This window comes from Nycticebus coucang, chromosome 2 (assembly GCF_027406575.1).
Source record: "Nycticebus coucang isolate mNycCou1 chromosome 2, mNycCou1.pri, whole genome shotgun sequence".
In the NCBI taxonomy this organism is placed as follows: domain Eukaryota; kingdom Metazoa; phylum Chordata; class Mammalia; order Primates; family Lorisidae; genus Nycticebus; species Nycticebus coucang.
Genome location: NC_069781.1, coordinates 146,883,836 through 146,899,893, shown reverse-complemented (window position 1 = coordinate 146,899,893; position 16,058 = coordinate 146,883,836). Strand labels below are relative to the sequence as shown.

General features: G+C 46.7%; 1 protein-coding gene across 2 annotated transcripts in view; it reads left to right on the top strand.

Moving 5' to 3' along the window:
- ABCC11 (ATP binding cassette subfamily C member 11) overlaps positions 1-15,783 on the top strand; it is a 91,738-nt gene extending 75,955 nt beyond the window's left edge. For both annotated transcript variants that reach the window (XM_053582118.1, XM_053582117.1), the window contains 5 exons: positions 2,961-3,120; positions 12,342-12,420; positions 13,022-13,135; positions 15,048-15,212; positions 15,355-15,783. In XM_053582118.1, the coding sequence (XP_053438093.1) occupies positions 2,961-3,120; positions 12,342-12,420; positions 13,022-13,135; positions 15,048-15,212; positions 15,355-15,447 (611 nt within the window). In that variant the 3' untranslated portion in view covers positions 15,448-15,783. The remainder of the gene's footprint in view (positions 1-2,960; positions 3,121-12,341; positions 12,421-13,021; positions 13,136-15,047; positions 15,213-15,354) is intronic.
- The last annotated feature ends 275 nt before the right edge of the window (positions 15,784-16,058 follow it).

Below are 16,058 nucleotides of genomic sequence, written 5' to 3'. Positions count from 1 at the left end.
GGCTGCTGTTGGAAGCTTAGGCAAAGGGCTGAGTGAGTCCACTGAGGTAGGCATTACAGGAGATTGCTCTGCCCATGTTTCCCCATGGTGGTACCAGTGGCTGTTTGGTGAGGCTATCTAGGTAGTAGTCACAGGTGTCTGGGCTGAGGGCTTTTGCTCCATCCAGTCTAGGTGTAATGGTGGCACATGGCTGGAGGTGGCCTGTGGCGGGTGGATCTGCGGTGGAGTGCTGAATTGCAGGAGTAGCCTCTTGTGGTGCCATGCGGATATGGCCATTTGGGTCAGGGAGCTTGTTCTTCTGGTCAGCACTCAGGGCCATGGGGGCATGACCTACCAGCTGGCACACAAAACCAAGTGGTGTGGTTCAACACAGCGTGTGTATTTGATCAGTTACTCCACAAATATATTTTGCACCCTCATGCTGTGTAGGGCCCTGTGGAAAATAGACCCTGGAGAGTGAAACCCAGGGTTCCTGCTATCATGGGACACCAGCAGAGGAGACAAATGTTAGAAAATACAACAAAGAGATAAATGTGACAATTATGAATTGTGGTGACTTCCATGATGGAAATAAACAGTGTGGGAAAAAAAAAAAAGAAATAAACAGTGTGGTGCTATGCAGAGTAATGATGTTGGTGGTACTCATAGCATGGAGGCTAGGGTTTGAGCTGAGATGTGAAAGGTGCGCAGGGTCCACAGAACAGCACTTCAGGCGGCAGTGAGGGCTCTGCCAGGGTGAAGCATGGACCTAGGAGTCAAGTGTCCTTGGTGGAGCCCACAGCAGTATGGATCCTCATTGATGGCGTAGACATCTGCAGCATTGGCCTGGAAGGCCTGCCGTCCAAGCTGTCAGTTACCCTCCTTTCCCCTCCTCCCCTCCCTTTCTGCTCCTCTCCTCTTAGCCTCCTCCCCCCGTCCCCTCCTCCCCTCCCTTTCTGCTCCTCTCCTCTCAGCCTCCTCCCCCCGTCCCCCCTCCCCTCCCTTTCTGCTCCTCTCCTCTTAGCCTCCTCCCCCCGTCCCCTCCTCCCCTCCCTTTCTGCTCCTCTCCTCTTAGTCTCCTGCCCCCGTCCCCCCTCCCCTCCCTTTCTGCTCCTCTCCTCTTAGCCTCCTCCCCCCGTCCCCTCCTCCCCTCCCTTTCTGCTCCTCTCCTCTTAGCCTCCTCCCCCCGTCCCCTCCTCCCCTCCCTTTCTGCTCCTCTCCTCTTAGCCTCCTCCCCCCGTCCCCCTCCCCTCCCTTTCTGCTCCTCTCCTCTTAGCCTCCTCCCCCGTCCCCCCTCCCCTCCCTTTCTGCTCCTCTCCTCTTAGCCTCCTCCCCCCGTCCCCCCTCCCCTCCCTTTCTGCTCCTCTCCTCTTAGCCTCCTCCCCCCGTCCCCTCCTCCCCTCCCTTTCTGCTCCTCTCCTGTCAGCCTCCTCCCCCCTCTCCCCTCTTCCCCCCCTTCCTGCACCTCTCCTCCCAGCCTCCTCCCCCCTCTCCCCTCCTCCCCTCCCTTCCTGTGCCTCTCCTGTCAGCCTCCTCCCCCCTCTCCCCTCCTCCCCTCCCTTCCTGTGCCTCTCCTGTCAGCCTCCTCCCCCCTCTCCCCTCCTCCCCTCCCTTCCTGTGCCTCTCCTGTCAGCCTCCTCCCCCCTCTCCCCTCTTCCCCCCCTTCCTGCACCTCTCCTCCCAGCCTCCTCCCCCCTCTCCCCTCCTCCCCTCCCTTCCTGTGCCTCTCCTGTCAGCCTCCTCCCCCCTCTCCCCTCCTCCCCTCCCTTCCTGTGCCTCTCCTGTCAGCCTCCTCCCCCCTCTCCCCTCTTCCCCCCCTTCCTGCACCTCTCCTCCCAGCCTCCTCCCCCCTCTCCCCTCCTCCCCTCCCTTCCTGTGCCTCTCCTGTCAGCCTCCTCCCCCCTCTCCCCTCCTCCCCTCCCTTCCTGTGCCTCTCCTGTCAGCCTCCTCCCCCCTCTCCCCTCCTCCCCTCCCTTCCTGTGCCTCTCCTGTCCGCCTCCTCCTTCGTCTCCCCGTCCCTCTGCTTTCCTGGACTTTTTCTCACTCTTCCTCACCTATCACTTCTGGAAGATCTGGTCCAACTGTCCCTCCCTCTGCCTCCTTGCTTTGTTCAAAGATTCTGTTCGATTTGGTTCTTTCCTCTCCTGCCCTTGGGTGCCCTCGAGCTGCCTCCTCCGGGAAGCCCCCTGTACGACTTAAGCCTTTCTTTGTCTCCCCTCCTCAGCAACCCTGCAGCGTCTGCACTGCTGTAAGGTAGATTTGCCAGGTGTATTCTTTTGGGTCCTCTTCTATTTTTCACCTGCCAGTTGGTCTGAGAGGGCTGGTATCTGGCCTTGAGAAGCTCTTGGTAGATACTGGTCCAACTTACTATAATAATTCACTAGGTTTTTTTTGAGTACCTACTAGGCGCCTGGAGACCTAAACATCCATAGATTTTAATCTTCAAGAACTGGTGGGGTGGATTCAAATTCTCTGGGGCCTGGCAAGTCATAGATGAGTGTGGTGTGTCTGGGTGTGATGCAAGGGGGTGGAGAGGGCCCGGTGAGGACTGGAGGACACTGCTCTGTCTCAGTGAGGCCGCCACACTCAGCTCCACCTCTTTGTTCCTGGGGGGATGTGGGCCCAGTGTTGCCAGTTCTACTAAGTTTCAAGAGAACCATGCAATTTCAATTTTTAAATGTAAAATCTTCAGGGTTTTCTTTAAATGCTGGCAAGGGATTTAAAAGTAATTGTATACTGTGTCCATGAAACAAAACATATATGTGGGCTGGCTTTGATCCAGAGGCCCCACTGTGACCTCTGCTCTGGGCTGTAAGAAAGCTGCTCATGGTTTGGGGCACCCTGTGGAACAGAGATGCTCTCACAGCTCACAGTGACAAAAAATGGGCCACAGAGAGGACGGAGTCAGGGACAAACACCATACTTCTCTGTACTTTTCCAGAGCAGGTGAGGAAATTGAGGCACTCTTTCTTACCCAACAGGGAAGTCTTCCTTGGGCATGGCTCTCTTCCGCTTGGTGGAGCCCGCAGCAGGACGGATCCTCATTGATGGCGTAGACATCTGCAGCATTGGCCTGGAAGACCTGCGGTCCAAGCTGTCAGTTATCCCTCAAGATCCGGTGCTGCTCTCAGGAACCATCAGGTGAGGGCCAGGCCAGCGGCCAGCCTGGTGTGGAAGGACGGTGTGCTGTGAGGAGTCACAGGGCAAGGGTTGCAATTCTGGGATGCCTCTAGTTAGCAGTGGCCACAGCCCCAATTTGGGGGCCTCCAGTCTCTCCCCGGTGAGCTAGGCCATTCATGCCTTCTTGGCACACCTCACCGAGGTGTTGAGGCTGGTATACATCTGGGCCTCTCATGCCTCCCTGGCCCACCTCACCGAGGTGTCGAGGCTGGTATACATCTGGGCCTCTCATGCCTCCTTGGCCCACCTCACGAATGGGTCGAGGCTGGTATACATCTGGGCCTGTCTTGCCTCCTTGGCCCACCTCCCTAAGGTGTTGAGGCTGATATACATCTGGGCCTCTCTTGCCTTCTTGGCCCACCTCCCTAAGGTGTCGAGGCTGGTATACATCTGGGCCTCTCTTGCCTCCTTTGCCCACCTCCCTAGGGTGTCGAGGCTGGTATACATCTGGGCCTCTCATGCCTCCTTGGCCCACCTCATGAAGGTGTCGAGGCTGGTATACATCTGGGCCTGTCATGCCTCCTTGGCCCACCTCACCAAGGGGTCGAGGCTAGTGTGCATTGGGCCACTCACACCTCCTTGGCCCATCTCACCAGGGTGTTGAGCTGGCAGACTTGGGAGCGTTCTGTTAGCCATGATGCCCTGTGTAGAAACAAGGTGTATCTATTTCATCAGCGCCCACTGGGTGTGGTGGCACATGTCTGCAGTCCCAATCACTCAGGAGGCTAAGGCGAGAGGATTGCTTGATCCCAGGAGTAGGCATCGTGCCTGTGAGTAACCACTGCTCTCCATGGACAGCATAGCAAGACCCCATCTCTAAAAATAGAAAGGAAGCCCAGGTGGGATTGGTGGTGGTCAGGGCATTGTGCTGTCACTGCCACTGATGCGGCTGGTTCTCATCCTCCACCTGCGGGGCCAGAGCCTGGGGACATTGTTGGAAATGCTTCTCCAGTGGGTTCACAGTCTGGTTGGTGGAGAAGTGAGAAAGAGAGAAAGATCCAGAAGGAGATCCAATCTTTCAGCCTCTTTACTACTTGCTATTTCCTTAGAAGTCAACTCAAGGACCAAACTTTATCCAGATTAGTGCTCCCAACGATGCCTTCCCTGTGAAGGGAGGCAAAGGCATTGAACCTGAGGAAGACAGGTGCGTTCAAAACAGGACGGATCCTCCAGGTCTCGCTGACATGAAGGGTCAGAGGAGAAACCAAGTCCCAGCGCTTCATCTCTTCATTCAATTATCACTCATTCCCTTATCCTTCCACTTAACTTGCTTTTCCGACTTCTGCCAGGTTAGGGAAGAACATTTTTATGAATGAATTCTTCCCTTGCTCCTTGCCCCCATAAGAAACTCACAGTGTAGTTGGGGACAGCGGTTTTGTATGGGCATAAGGCCCAGTAAGTTATAATGGATGGAGGTAATTGCTAGATCAAAAACCTGAACCAAGTGCTGAGAGAGCCAGGAATAGGATGAGTAATTCAGCCTCAGAGAACCCAGAAAGACTTCACAGAGGGGAGGACATTTGAACAAAGTTTTTTGTTTTTTTTATCCCTGAAGATGATTTTATTTATTTATTTTTATTGTTAAATCATAGCTGTGTACATTAGTGCAATCACCTGTACCCATTCTAAGATGCACCATAGATGTGGCCCCACCCATTACCCTCCCTCCACCAAAACCTCCTCCCTCCCTTCCCCTTCCTTGGCCCTTTCCCCATAGTCTTGTGCTATAGTTGGGTTATAGTCTTCATGTGAAAGCTATAATTTAGCTTCATAGTAAGGCTGAGTACATTGGATACTTTTTCTTCCATTCCTGAGATACTTTGCTAAGAAGAATATGTTCCAGCTCCATCCATGTAAACATGAAAGAGGTAAAGTCTCCATCTTTCTTTAAGGCTGCATAGTATTCCATGGTATAAACGTACCACAATTTGCTAGTCCATTCGTGGGTCGATGGGCACTTGGGCTTCTTCCATGACTTAGCAATTATGAATTGGGCTGCAATAAACATTCTGGTACAGACGTCTTTGTTATATTGTGACTTTTGGTCTTCTGGGTATAAACCTAGTAAAAGAATTATAGGATCGAATGGCAGGTCTATTTTTAGGTCTGTAAGTATTCTCCAAACATCCTTCTAGAAGGAACATATTAGTGGGCACTCCCACCAGCAGTATAGAAGTGTGCCCTTTCCTCCACATCCACGCCAACATTTCTGGTTTTGGGATTTTGTTATGTGGGCTACTCTTACTGGGGTTAGGTGATATCTCAGAGTAGTTTTGATTTGCATTTCTCTGATGATTAGGGATGATGAGCTTTTTTTCATGCGTTTGTAGATTTTGCATCGGTCTTCTTTAGAGAAGTTTCTCTTTAAGTCCCTTGCCCACCCTGAAATGGGGTCACATGTTCTTTTCTTGCTAATACATTTGAGTTCTCTGTGGATTCTGGTTATTAGACCTTTATCGGAGGTATAACCTGCAAATATTTTCTCCCATTCTAAGGGCTGTCTGCTTGGTTTACTCACTATGTTCTTGGCTGTGCAGAAGCTTTTTAGTTTGATCAGGTCCCAGTAGTGTATTTTTGATACTGCTTCAATTGCCTGGGGAGTCCTCCTCATAAAATATTCACCCAGGCCAATTCCTTCAAGAGTTTTCGCTGCACTTTCTTCAAGTATTTTTATAGTTTCATGTCTTAAGTTTAAATCTTTTATCCAGTGAGAGTCTATCTTAGTTAATGGTGAAAGGTGTGGGTCCAGTTTCAATCTTCTACAGGTTGCCAGCCAGTTTACCCAGCACCATTTGTTAAATAGGGAATCTTTTCCCCACTGAATGTTTTTAATTGGCTTGTCAAAGATAAAATAATGGTAAGTAGCTGGATCCATCTCTTGGCTCTCTATTCTGTTCCAGACATCTACTTCTCTGCTTTTGTGCCAGTACCATGCTATTTTGATCACTATGGATTTATAGTACAGTCTCAGGTCTGGTAGCGTGATTCCTCCTGCTTTGTTTTTATTTTTGAGTAATGTCTTGGCTATTCGAGGTTTTTTTCTGATTCCATATAAAACGAAGTATTATTTTTTCAAGATCTTTAAAGTATGACAATGGAGCTTTAATAGGAATTGCATTAAAGTTATATATTGCTTTGGGCAGTATGGACATTTTAACAATGTTGATTCTTCCCAGCCATGAGCATGGTATGTTTTTCCATCTGTTAACATCTTTGGCTATTTCTTTTCTTAGAGTTTCATAGTTCTCTTTGTAGAGATCTTTCACGTCCTTTGTTAGGTATACTCCCAAATATTTCATCTTCTTTGGCACTACTGTGAAAGGAATAGAGTCCTTGACTGTTTGTTTGGCTTGGTTATTGTTGGTGTATATAAAGGCTACAGATTTATGGGTGTTGATTTTGTAGCCTGAGACATTGCTGTATTCCTTGATCACTTCTAAAAGTTTTGTAGTAGAATCCCTAGTGTTTTCCAGATATACAGTCATATCATCTGTGAAGAGTTAAAGTTTGACCTCCTCTGACCCTATGTGGATACCCTTCATCGCCTTTTCTTCCCTAATTGCAATGGCTAAAACTTCCATTACAATGTTAAAGAGTAGTAGAGACAATGGGCAGCCTTGTCTGGTTCCTGATCTAAGTGGAAATGATTTCAATTTAACTCCATTCAATATGATATTGGCTGTGGGTTTGCTGTAGATGGCCTCTATTAGTTTAAGAAATGTCCCTTCTATACCAATTTTCTTTTTTTTTTTTTTGATTTTTTAAAGTTTTAATTGAATTTAGAAATTTTAATTTATTATAAATAGAATAAATATAAATATATTTTTTATACTTTACAGTCAGAGCAAGAAAACACTGTATAGTATTTTTTTTCTTTTCAAAGGCCTATTCCACTTCCAAAGGATGTTCATTTTCATGATTAATATAGAGATCCTCTTTACTGTCCATGGTTCCTTTGTCCTTGGATTATATTTCTGTATACCAATTTTCTTAAGTGCTCTGATGATGAAGGGATGCTGGATATTATCAAAAGCTTTTTCTGCATCAATTGAAAGAATCATATGGTCTTTATTTTTAAGTTTGTTTATGTGTTGAATTACATTTATAGATTTACATATATTGAACCAGCCTTGAGACCCTGGGAAAAATCCAACTTGGTCATGGTGTATAATTTTTTTGATGTGTTGTTGGATTCTGTTTGTTAGGATCTTATTGAGTATTTTAGCATCTATATTCATTAGTGATATTGGTCTATAATTTTCTTTTCTTGTTGGGTCTTTCCCTGGTTTGGGGATCAAGGTGATGTTTACTTCATAGAATGTGCTGGGTAATATTCCTTCTTTTTCTATAGTTCTTCTTTAAATGTTTGGTAGAATTCTGACGTAAAGCCATCTGGTCCTGGGCTTTTCTTTTTAGGGAGATTTTGTATAGTTGATGCTATTTCAGAACTTGATATAGGCCTGTTTAACATTTCCACTTCGTTCTGGCTAAGTCTTGGTAGGTGGCGTGCTTCTAGGTATTGGTCAATTTCTTTCAGATTTTCATATTTGTGAGAGTAGAATTTCTTGTAGTATTCGTTAAGGATTTTTTAAATTTCTGAGGGGTCTGTTGTTATTTCATCATTACCATTTCCGATTGATGAAATTAGAGATTTTACTCTTTTTTTCCTGGTTAAGTTGGCAAAAGGTTTATCTATTTTATTGATCTTTTCAAAAAACCAGCTTTTGGATTTATTGATCTGTTGTATAATTCTTTTGTTTTCAATTTCATTTAATTCTGCTCTGATTTTGGTTATTTCTTTTCTTCTGCTGAGTTTGGGGTTGAAGTGTTCTTGTTTCTCCAGTTGCTTGAGATGTTCCATTAAGTTATTGACTTCCTCTCTTTCTGTTTTCTTGAGGAAGGCTTGCAGTGCTATAAATTTCCCTCTTACGACTGCCTTTGCAGTGTGCCAGAGGTTCTGGTAATTCATGTCTTGATTGTTGTTTTGTTCCAAAAATATGGTGATTTCCTTCTTTATCTCGTCTATAACCCATGTATCCTTCAGCATAAGGTTGTTTAGCTTCCATGTTTTTGTATGGGTATGCAGGTTCCTGTTGTTATTGAGTTCAACTTTTATTCCATGATGGTCTGAGAAGATGCAAGGAATAATTTCTATTTTTTAAAAATTTTCTGAGGTTAGATTTGTGGCCTAGGATGTGGTTGATTTTGGAGTATGTTCCATGGGCTGATGAGAAGAATGTGTATTCAGTTTTTTTGGGATGAAATGTTCTGTAGATGTCTGTTAAGTCCAGATGTTGAATGGTTGAGTTTAAATCTAAAATTTCTTCACTTAACTTCTTTTTGGAGGATCTATCCAGGACTGCTAAAGGGGTGTTAAAATCTCCAACTACTATGGAAGTTGAGGAAATCGAGTTGCTCATGTCTGTTAGAGTTTCTCTTATAAATTGAGGTGCGTTGTGGTTGGGTGCATAAATATTAATAATTGAGATCTCATCATATTGAGTATTACCTTTAACAAATATGAAGTGTTATCCTTAATTATTTTGGTTGGTTTAAAGCCTATTACGTCTGCGAACAGGATTGCAATCCCTGCTTTTTTCTGCTTTCCATTTGCCTGAAATATAGATGACCATCCCTTCACCTTGAGTCTATATCTGTCTTTTAATGTAAGATGCGATTCTTGGATGCAGCAGATATCTGGCTTGAGTTTTTGTATCCAGTCCGCCAACCTATGCCTCTTTAGAGGACAATTTAAACCATTCACATTAATTGAGAGTATTGATAAGCCTTTTGAGAGACCGGTAGACATTTTTAATCCTTTTGCGACTGTGGAAGTTGGAATTTGATCAAAAATTTTTTGGGTGGGTTTACTTTTGTGGTGGAGAATTACGCTGGTCTTTATGGAGGATAGGCCTAAGAATGTCCTGGAGAGCTGGTTTAGTTGTGGCAAATTTCTTCAACATGTGAATGTCGTTGAAGTATTTAATTTTTCCATCATAAATGAAGCTCAGTTTAGCTGGGTACAGGATCCTGGGTTGAAAGTTATTTTGTGTTAGGAGATTAAAAGTCGAGGACCATCCTCTTCTAGCTTGAAAGTTTTCAGCAGAGAGATCTGCAGTTATTCTAATATTCTTCCCCTTGTAGATAATGGTTTTCTTTCATCTGGCAGCTTTCAGAATTTTCTCCTTCATATTAACTTTAGTGAAATTGATTATGATGTGTCTGGGGGATGTTTTATTTGGGTTGAGTCGTGCTGGAGTTCTGAAACTGTCTGCTATCTGAATTTTGGAATCTCTTGGCATGTCTGGAAAGTTCTCCTTCATAATCTCATGGAGAAGAGACTCTGTGCCTTGTGAAGCCAGTTCATCACTTTCGGGGATCCCTATAAGACGAATATTGGTTTTCTTCAAATTATCCGAGAGCTCTCTGAGAGAGTGGTCTGTTTTTGCTCTCCATTTATCTTCTTCTTTGAGAGTTTGGGAGCATTCGAAAGCTTTTTTTCAATGTCAGAAATCATTTCTTCTGCTTGCTCCATTCTGTTACTGAGGGATTCTACTGTGTTTCTCAGATCTTTGAGTGATGCAACTTCTTGTCTCAATGTGTCGAAATCTTTGGTCATTTGGTCTTTGAATCCATTGAATTCTTGAGATAACTTTTGGAATTCTAATTCGATCTTATTTGCTATCCAGATCCTGAATTCGATTTCTGACATCTCAGCTATTTGTTTGCGCATGGGGTCTTGTGCTGTTTCTGCCCCATTGATCCTTGGGGGAGTTGATCTACTCTGATTATTCATATTGCCAGAGTTTTTCTGTTGATTTCGCCTCATGATTGTTTTTCACCATTGCCTCTGGCTGTCCTCAGAGTTGGGGAGGTGTCTCTCCAAGATTAGACCCCAGCAGGTTCACTCTATTGTTGCTGGATTTTTGTAGGGAGTGACCCTGGGTAGTTCCTCTGGGGCTGCTCTAGCTAAGGAGTTCCTGTTGTGGAAGCAGCTCCGGTTTGTGACACACCCGGATCCAGCAACAGGGCTGGGGGTGGTGTGCACGGTTCTGGGAGTGCCAGGCGCCCAGTGACTTTGGCACATAGAGCCCAAGGCTCCAGCAGTCTCTGGCCAGGAGAAGAGCTCTGTGCAGAGGCAGGGAGGGCTCCAAAGGGCATGCAGCTACCAGAGTCCCTGTCCAGATGAATGGGCTAGTGTGGAAGTTGGGAGGAAACAGGAGGGAGGACGCAGGGTTGCGTGGCTCCTGCAGTTCCTGGTCAGGGAATGTGGAGGCCCGGTGGGTGCGGGTCATTGGTTGGGAGTCGCTGCACAGCTCTTACGGAGGTCTGGGTGGCGCCAAGCCCAGGAGTTTGAGGTTGCTATGAGCTGTGATGTCACAGCACTCTACCCAGGGCAACAGCCCAAGGCTCAAGTGTGCCAAAACTGTCTCACTCTGCCCCTAAGGATTAAGGCTGTAAGGCAGCTCAGTCCCCGCCTTTAGGCTGCTCAGTCAGTAGGTTACTTTGACCCGCCCAATCCTTGCTCTGAGACCCTGAGGGTGGAGCTTGCTGGGGCAGTTCTTTCACAATGGCTTTCTGCGCCCAGCTCAGTGGCTCAGTCTGGGGCCCCAGACAATGCCCAGAGTTCTCCACACTCCTGCTCAAGCTCTCCCCAAGGCAGTTCAACTGAGTGCCAAGTCCAAGAACACCAAAACAGTTCACAGGTAAGGCCTTTCCGGTTTGCAGTCTCACTGCTGCTTGTACTTACGGTTGCCGGCGTGATTAGGTCGATCGGACACACGAAACCACTTGCCAGTTTTCCACTGTTTTTGTCCTCTTGGGGTCCAGAAGTCCCTTGCTGGCTTCCTGTATCCTCAAAGGGATGATTATAGGCAGATCCCACCGGCCAGAGATGCCTGGAGTCTTGTCTCCCCAGACTCGCTGTTCCCAGTTGCAGGAAAGCTGTTACTCAGCGCCATCTTTAATCTCTCCTCCTGAACAAAGTTTTGAAGGATAAATTGAAGCTTGTCTCGCAGAAGAAGAGGAGAAAATCTTTGTAGGGAAGGCGAACAGCATATGCACAGACACAGGGTTTCAAAATGACTGGTTTGTGTTAGGGAGTAACAAAACATTTAGTGACAGATTTCTGTGTTAAGGGAGAACTTGGCCAAAGCTATTATATCTTGGTATAAAGAGCAGTAAAAATATGAAGTATTATTGAGCATTCATATGTGTCAGCCAGATGCCTTAATACACCACCTGGCAGGCACAACAACCCTCTGAGCGTGTGTTATCACCTCATTTTATGGATGGAGAAAATGGACTCAGAGGGAAAGGTGATTTGGTTAAGGACACACAAGTAAATGAAAAGGATGAGATATAACCCCAGGCCATCTGAACCATAACCTGGCATACTCTCCCTTTGCTGCATGAAGAAATACGGACTAGAATATAGGAGATCTGGGTTCTACACCCTTAAGGTTCTGTCTAACTTTGAATGTCTTTAATTCCAGCCTGGCTCTCATACTAATTTGTGATGTGACCTTGAACGAGCCATTTAAAACTGATAAGCCATGGTCTCATCATCAATTAAAGGGGGATACACATCTCATATCAAATAAGCCTGTCTGTAAAAATGCTTTGGAGAATGTCAAATGTCTGCAAACAGGATATTCTACCTGCTGTTTCTTTAATACCATTTAACCCCACACACAGAACATGTGTGGCTAAGGTGGAGGCTAGCAGGTGTTACCAGAGCTGTGTGTCTGCGGAACAGGGCCGTGTCTGTAGTGTTGCCCATGTCAGAGGAGAGTGCAAACCCCACCGGGTGTGACAGCCACATAGACCCCAATCTGATGCTCATTGCCTGGATGATTCGTTAGGACTCTTTTCATAGCAAAAGACAGAAAAGCCATCGACTTATACTTGAGTCACTGTCCATCCCGGTGTGGAAGGTTCCCCACTTGGAACATGTGGACTTGAGCACAGGGGAAGAGCTGGTCCCCAAATAAAACTTGGGGGCTGATGCTGCAGAAGGGAAGGGTGACAAGGAGGCACAAGAAATGACCACTCGTGTTGGTTCCATGAGTGTCCCTAAACTCCAAAGTCCAGTTCTAAGCATTCCAGGTGAGTTGCTGAGCATGTGAGTAAGTGTCCAAAGGTTGGTATGGTCACTGAGTCCTTCTCTTTCCCCGAGGCAGATTCAATCTCGACCCCTTCGACTGTTACACAGATGAGCAGATCTGGGATGTCTTAGAGCGGACGTTTCTGGCCAAGACTGTAAGTAGGTCCAAGGCCGGATTCCTGGTCTGGGTCTGTGTCTTCAACAGGGGGCTGGTTCTTTGGGGCCCCCCTCCTGTGGTATTCTGAATGCTGCTGGTTTAGGTCATGGATTAAAAATCTCACAGAGATGAGCTGATGTGGGATCCCTATGTAAAGACTGAGGGCACTCAGAGGCAAAGCTGTGCAGGCACTGTGCCCAGCTAAGGCCACAGCAGAGACAGGGCAGGCAGGGACTCCTGCACCCAGTGGGTGAGGAAGGTGGGTGCGCGGGGTACTGTCAGATAGTGATGAGTGCTGTGGGGTAGTAATGAGACCAATAGAAACTTCAGTGGGAAACAGGTCCTTTCTGTGGGGTGGCCAGGTGAGGCCTCTTTAAGGATGTGACAGCTGAACTGTGACCAAATACTAGGGCAGCAGGGAAGACCTAGCTGACACAAAGGGCCTCAAGCGGTCCAGGCCCGGTCAGGAAAAAGAGGTCTGGAGGCTGGAGTGCAGAGAGGGGGTGGGGGCTAGAAAACAGGGCGGGAGAGGTGACATGCAGCCCTGCTGGGTCTCACCCTGAGGTGGTGACCTGTTGCCTGTCATCCCCATCTCCTAGATCTCAAGGTTGCCCAGCAGGCTGCAGGCAGAAGTGGTGGAGAATGGCGAGAACTTCTCCGTTGGGCAGAGGCAGCTGCTATGCATCGCTCGAGCCCTTCTCCACAACTCCAAGGTGAGACTGCCACTGCCAGCTGGCGGGGACCCACCTTAGGTCTTTCTCCTTCCAGTACCCTTGACAGTGGACACCAAGTTGTATGTCCTCTCCAGGAAGAAAGAAAACACCTAGGGGCATCCTGTTGCCCCCGTGGTTTGGGGAGGCGTGGCAGCTGGGGATTCTCAACCATGGCACCCTGATACCCTGAAACCCTGCAACTTAGGGAAATGGTGCCACTCGAACAAATCTTTCTTTGTCCAGAAAAAGGCAAAAGGTTCGAGACTTGACTTAAAAAATCACCCACTACACATTGTTTTTAAAACTTGGCTGCAGGACATCCCTTTGATATTTATTAAAATTAGGGAAAATGGCATATTATTAAATGTTTGATGTAACAGTGTTTCTAGAACGTTTTCACATATTTTATCCATAATATTCAGCTATTTGAGTACCTTAGCTGGCAAGGGGCAAACATGTTCTCTCACAAGTGATGCAACACACACGTGCCTGGATAGGCCTCCTCTGTGCTCACATATGTGTACATGTCTGCACACAGGTGCACACACAGGCACACATGTCATGGGCAATTAATGACAAACGCAAACACTGCTGGTGCGGACAGTTAGAGCTGTGGCAAAAGAGCTCAGTGGGGCCTGAAGTGGGGAGAATGTTGGGAGGAAATAGGACTTTGCCCCTCTTCTTAAAAGAGAGGAACAACAGAATTTGTGATACATACTGGGCATGCCAAAATAATGTATACTCCTGTAGCTCAAGGGAGTAGGGTGCCAGCCCTATATACTTGAGGTAGTGGGTTCAAACACAGCCCCAGCCAAAAAAACAAAACAAACAAACAAAAAAGAAAACAGAAAAAAATGTATACACATTTTAAGTGATGTTATCTATGTTAATTTTCAAAGTTGAATTGAATTACAGTAGCAATGTGTAGTATGACATTTGCTCAAAAGATGGCATTAGTCAAATGAATGCTAGCATCACCATGTGACAGGTGTGAATAGGACAGTTTTTTCTCTTAACATGTGTATACATGTTTTTGGCACCCTCTGTACCACCCTCTGTAGCACTTTTCTAACTTCTTGGTTCCTTATTCCACTCACTTAGCTATTTGGTTCGTCCTGAAATTGCTTCCTCTATATTGCTTCCCAAATTGGAGTCATCCCTTTATGATTTTTCTCATATCTTTTTACCACCTACCCTATGGTTCACTAATGATAGTCCTTCTTTTTTTTTTTTTTTTTTTTTTTGTAGAGACAGAGTCTCACTGTACCGCCCTCGGGTAGAGTGTCGTGGCGTCACACGGCTCACAGCAACCTCTAACTCTTGGGCTTCCATGATTCTCTTGCCTCAGCCTCCCGAGCAGCTGGGACTACAGGCGCCCACCACAACGCCCGGCTAATGATAGTCCTTCTTTAAAAACGGTTTCATCCCAAACTAAGAAACATTTATAAAATCATTCTTTCTCTGCCAGTTCAGTGTTCTAATGCATATTTTAATGACATGAATACAAACATATCAAACTAAAAGGAATGTTTATCTGTGTACTGGATGAATTGCCTCTGCACCTCTCCATGTACACACACCTTTCTTTGGAGGCCACTGTTCTACTTTAATTTGGGCAAATGGGAAGGCAGTTAATAAAATGAGAAGTGGTCACTGGGCCATTTTCACTTCCAAGAACTTAGTTCTCTGGTCACTAAGATATCATTAGTTCTTGGCTGAGACATAACACTTTCTTCATGACGTAATGGAGAACTAAGGCCCAAAGTGGACTTGAAACTCAGCTCAGTTCTTCAGACAAGGAAAATGGAGGCTTGGAGAGGAAGGGACGTGAGGAATTAGTGGTGGGACCAGGACAAGGCCAGTTCTCTTGGGCCCAAAGAGGCTGCCTTCACCTGTGTTTTGTATCCACCAGATTGTCCTTATTGATGAAGCCACAGCCTCCATTGATGTGGAGACGGATGGCCTGATCCAGGGCACAATCCGTGAGGCCTTCCGGGGCTGTACAGTGTTGATCATTGCCCACCGAATCACCACCATCCTGAACTGTGATCGCATCCTGGTCATGGACAATGGGAAGGTGAGAGCTGCGTGCCTGGGTGGGGTTGGTGTTGGGGGAAGGAATGGATGGATGCTCAGCCACTGCCATGGGAGGCCTCTGAATTCTCCAGGACTAAGCTCAGCTGTATCCCGGCCCCTTCTCTCCATTCTCCACCTTCCAGGTGTTGGAGTTTGATCGGCCTGAGGTCCTGCAGAAGCAGCCTGGCTCAGTTTTTGCAGCCCTCCTGGCCAGAGCCAGGTCTTCACTGAGCTAAGGAAAAGGGAGACTGCTCAGAGGCTGGCGGCCCGGCTCAGAGCTTCATCCAGGTGCAGCTTCGAGGTCTGCAGTCTGTGACCTTCTTGTCTAGAGATGGCATCTTCTCCTGGAAGCAGGGCTGACATGTGGTGAGGGGTTTGGGGAGGGGAAAGGAGAGTGAGGGAGAGAAATCTGTGATAGGCCATTTTGTGGCTCCAAAGCCGCATAACCCCAGCACTGTTTGAGACCATGGGGGTGCAATGATCTCATGTCTCCTTCTAACTTATATGTTGAATAATTTAATGATATTTCAAAAGCCTATTATAGTGTTCTCATCTGTGTTAGAAGTATTGCAGGTGATGTATCGATTTTATAAAAAATAAAACAAACAAAAAGTCACATGCTTTGTTCTGTGCTCTTCATTAGCTAGTACTTGTTTGGTTGTAAGGAACATGAACGCCCTCAGACGGACTTCTGCAAAACAGGACTTTATTGGCTCATGGAGTAGAGAGGTCCAGAAAAAGTCCTGGGTTGGGGGCCAGTGTTGAGAGGGTCATGCGTCTTGGGGTCGCCGTCTCTCGAGTGTCAACTCTGCTTTCCTGGGTTTGCCTTCACCTTCTCCTGTCTTTG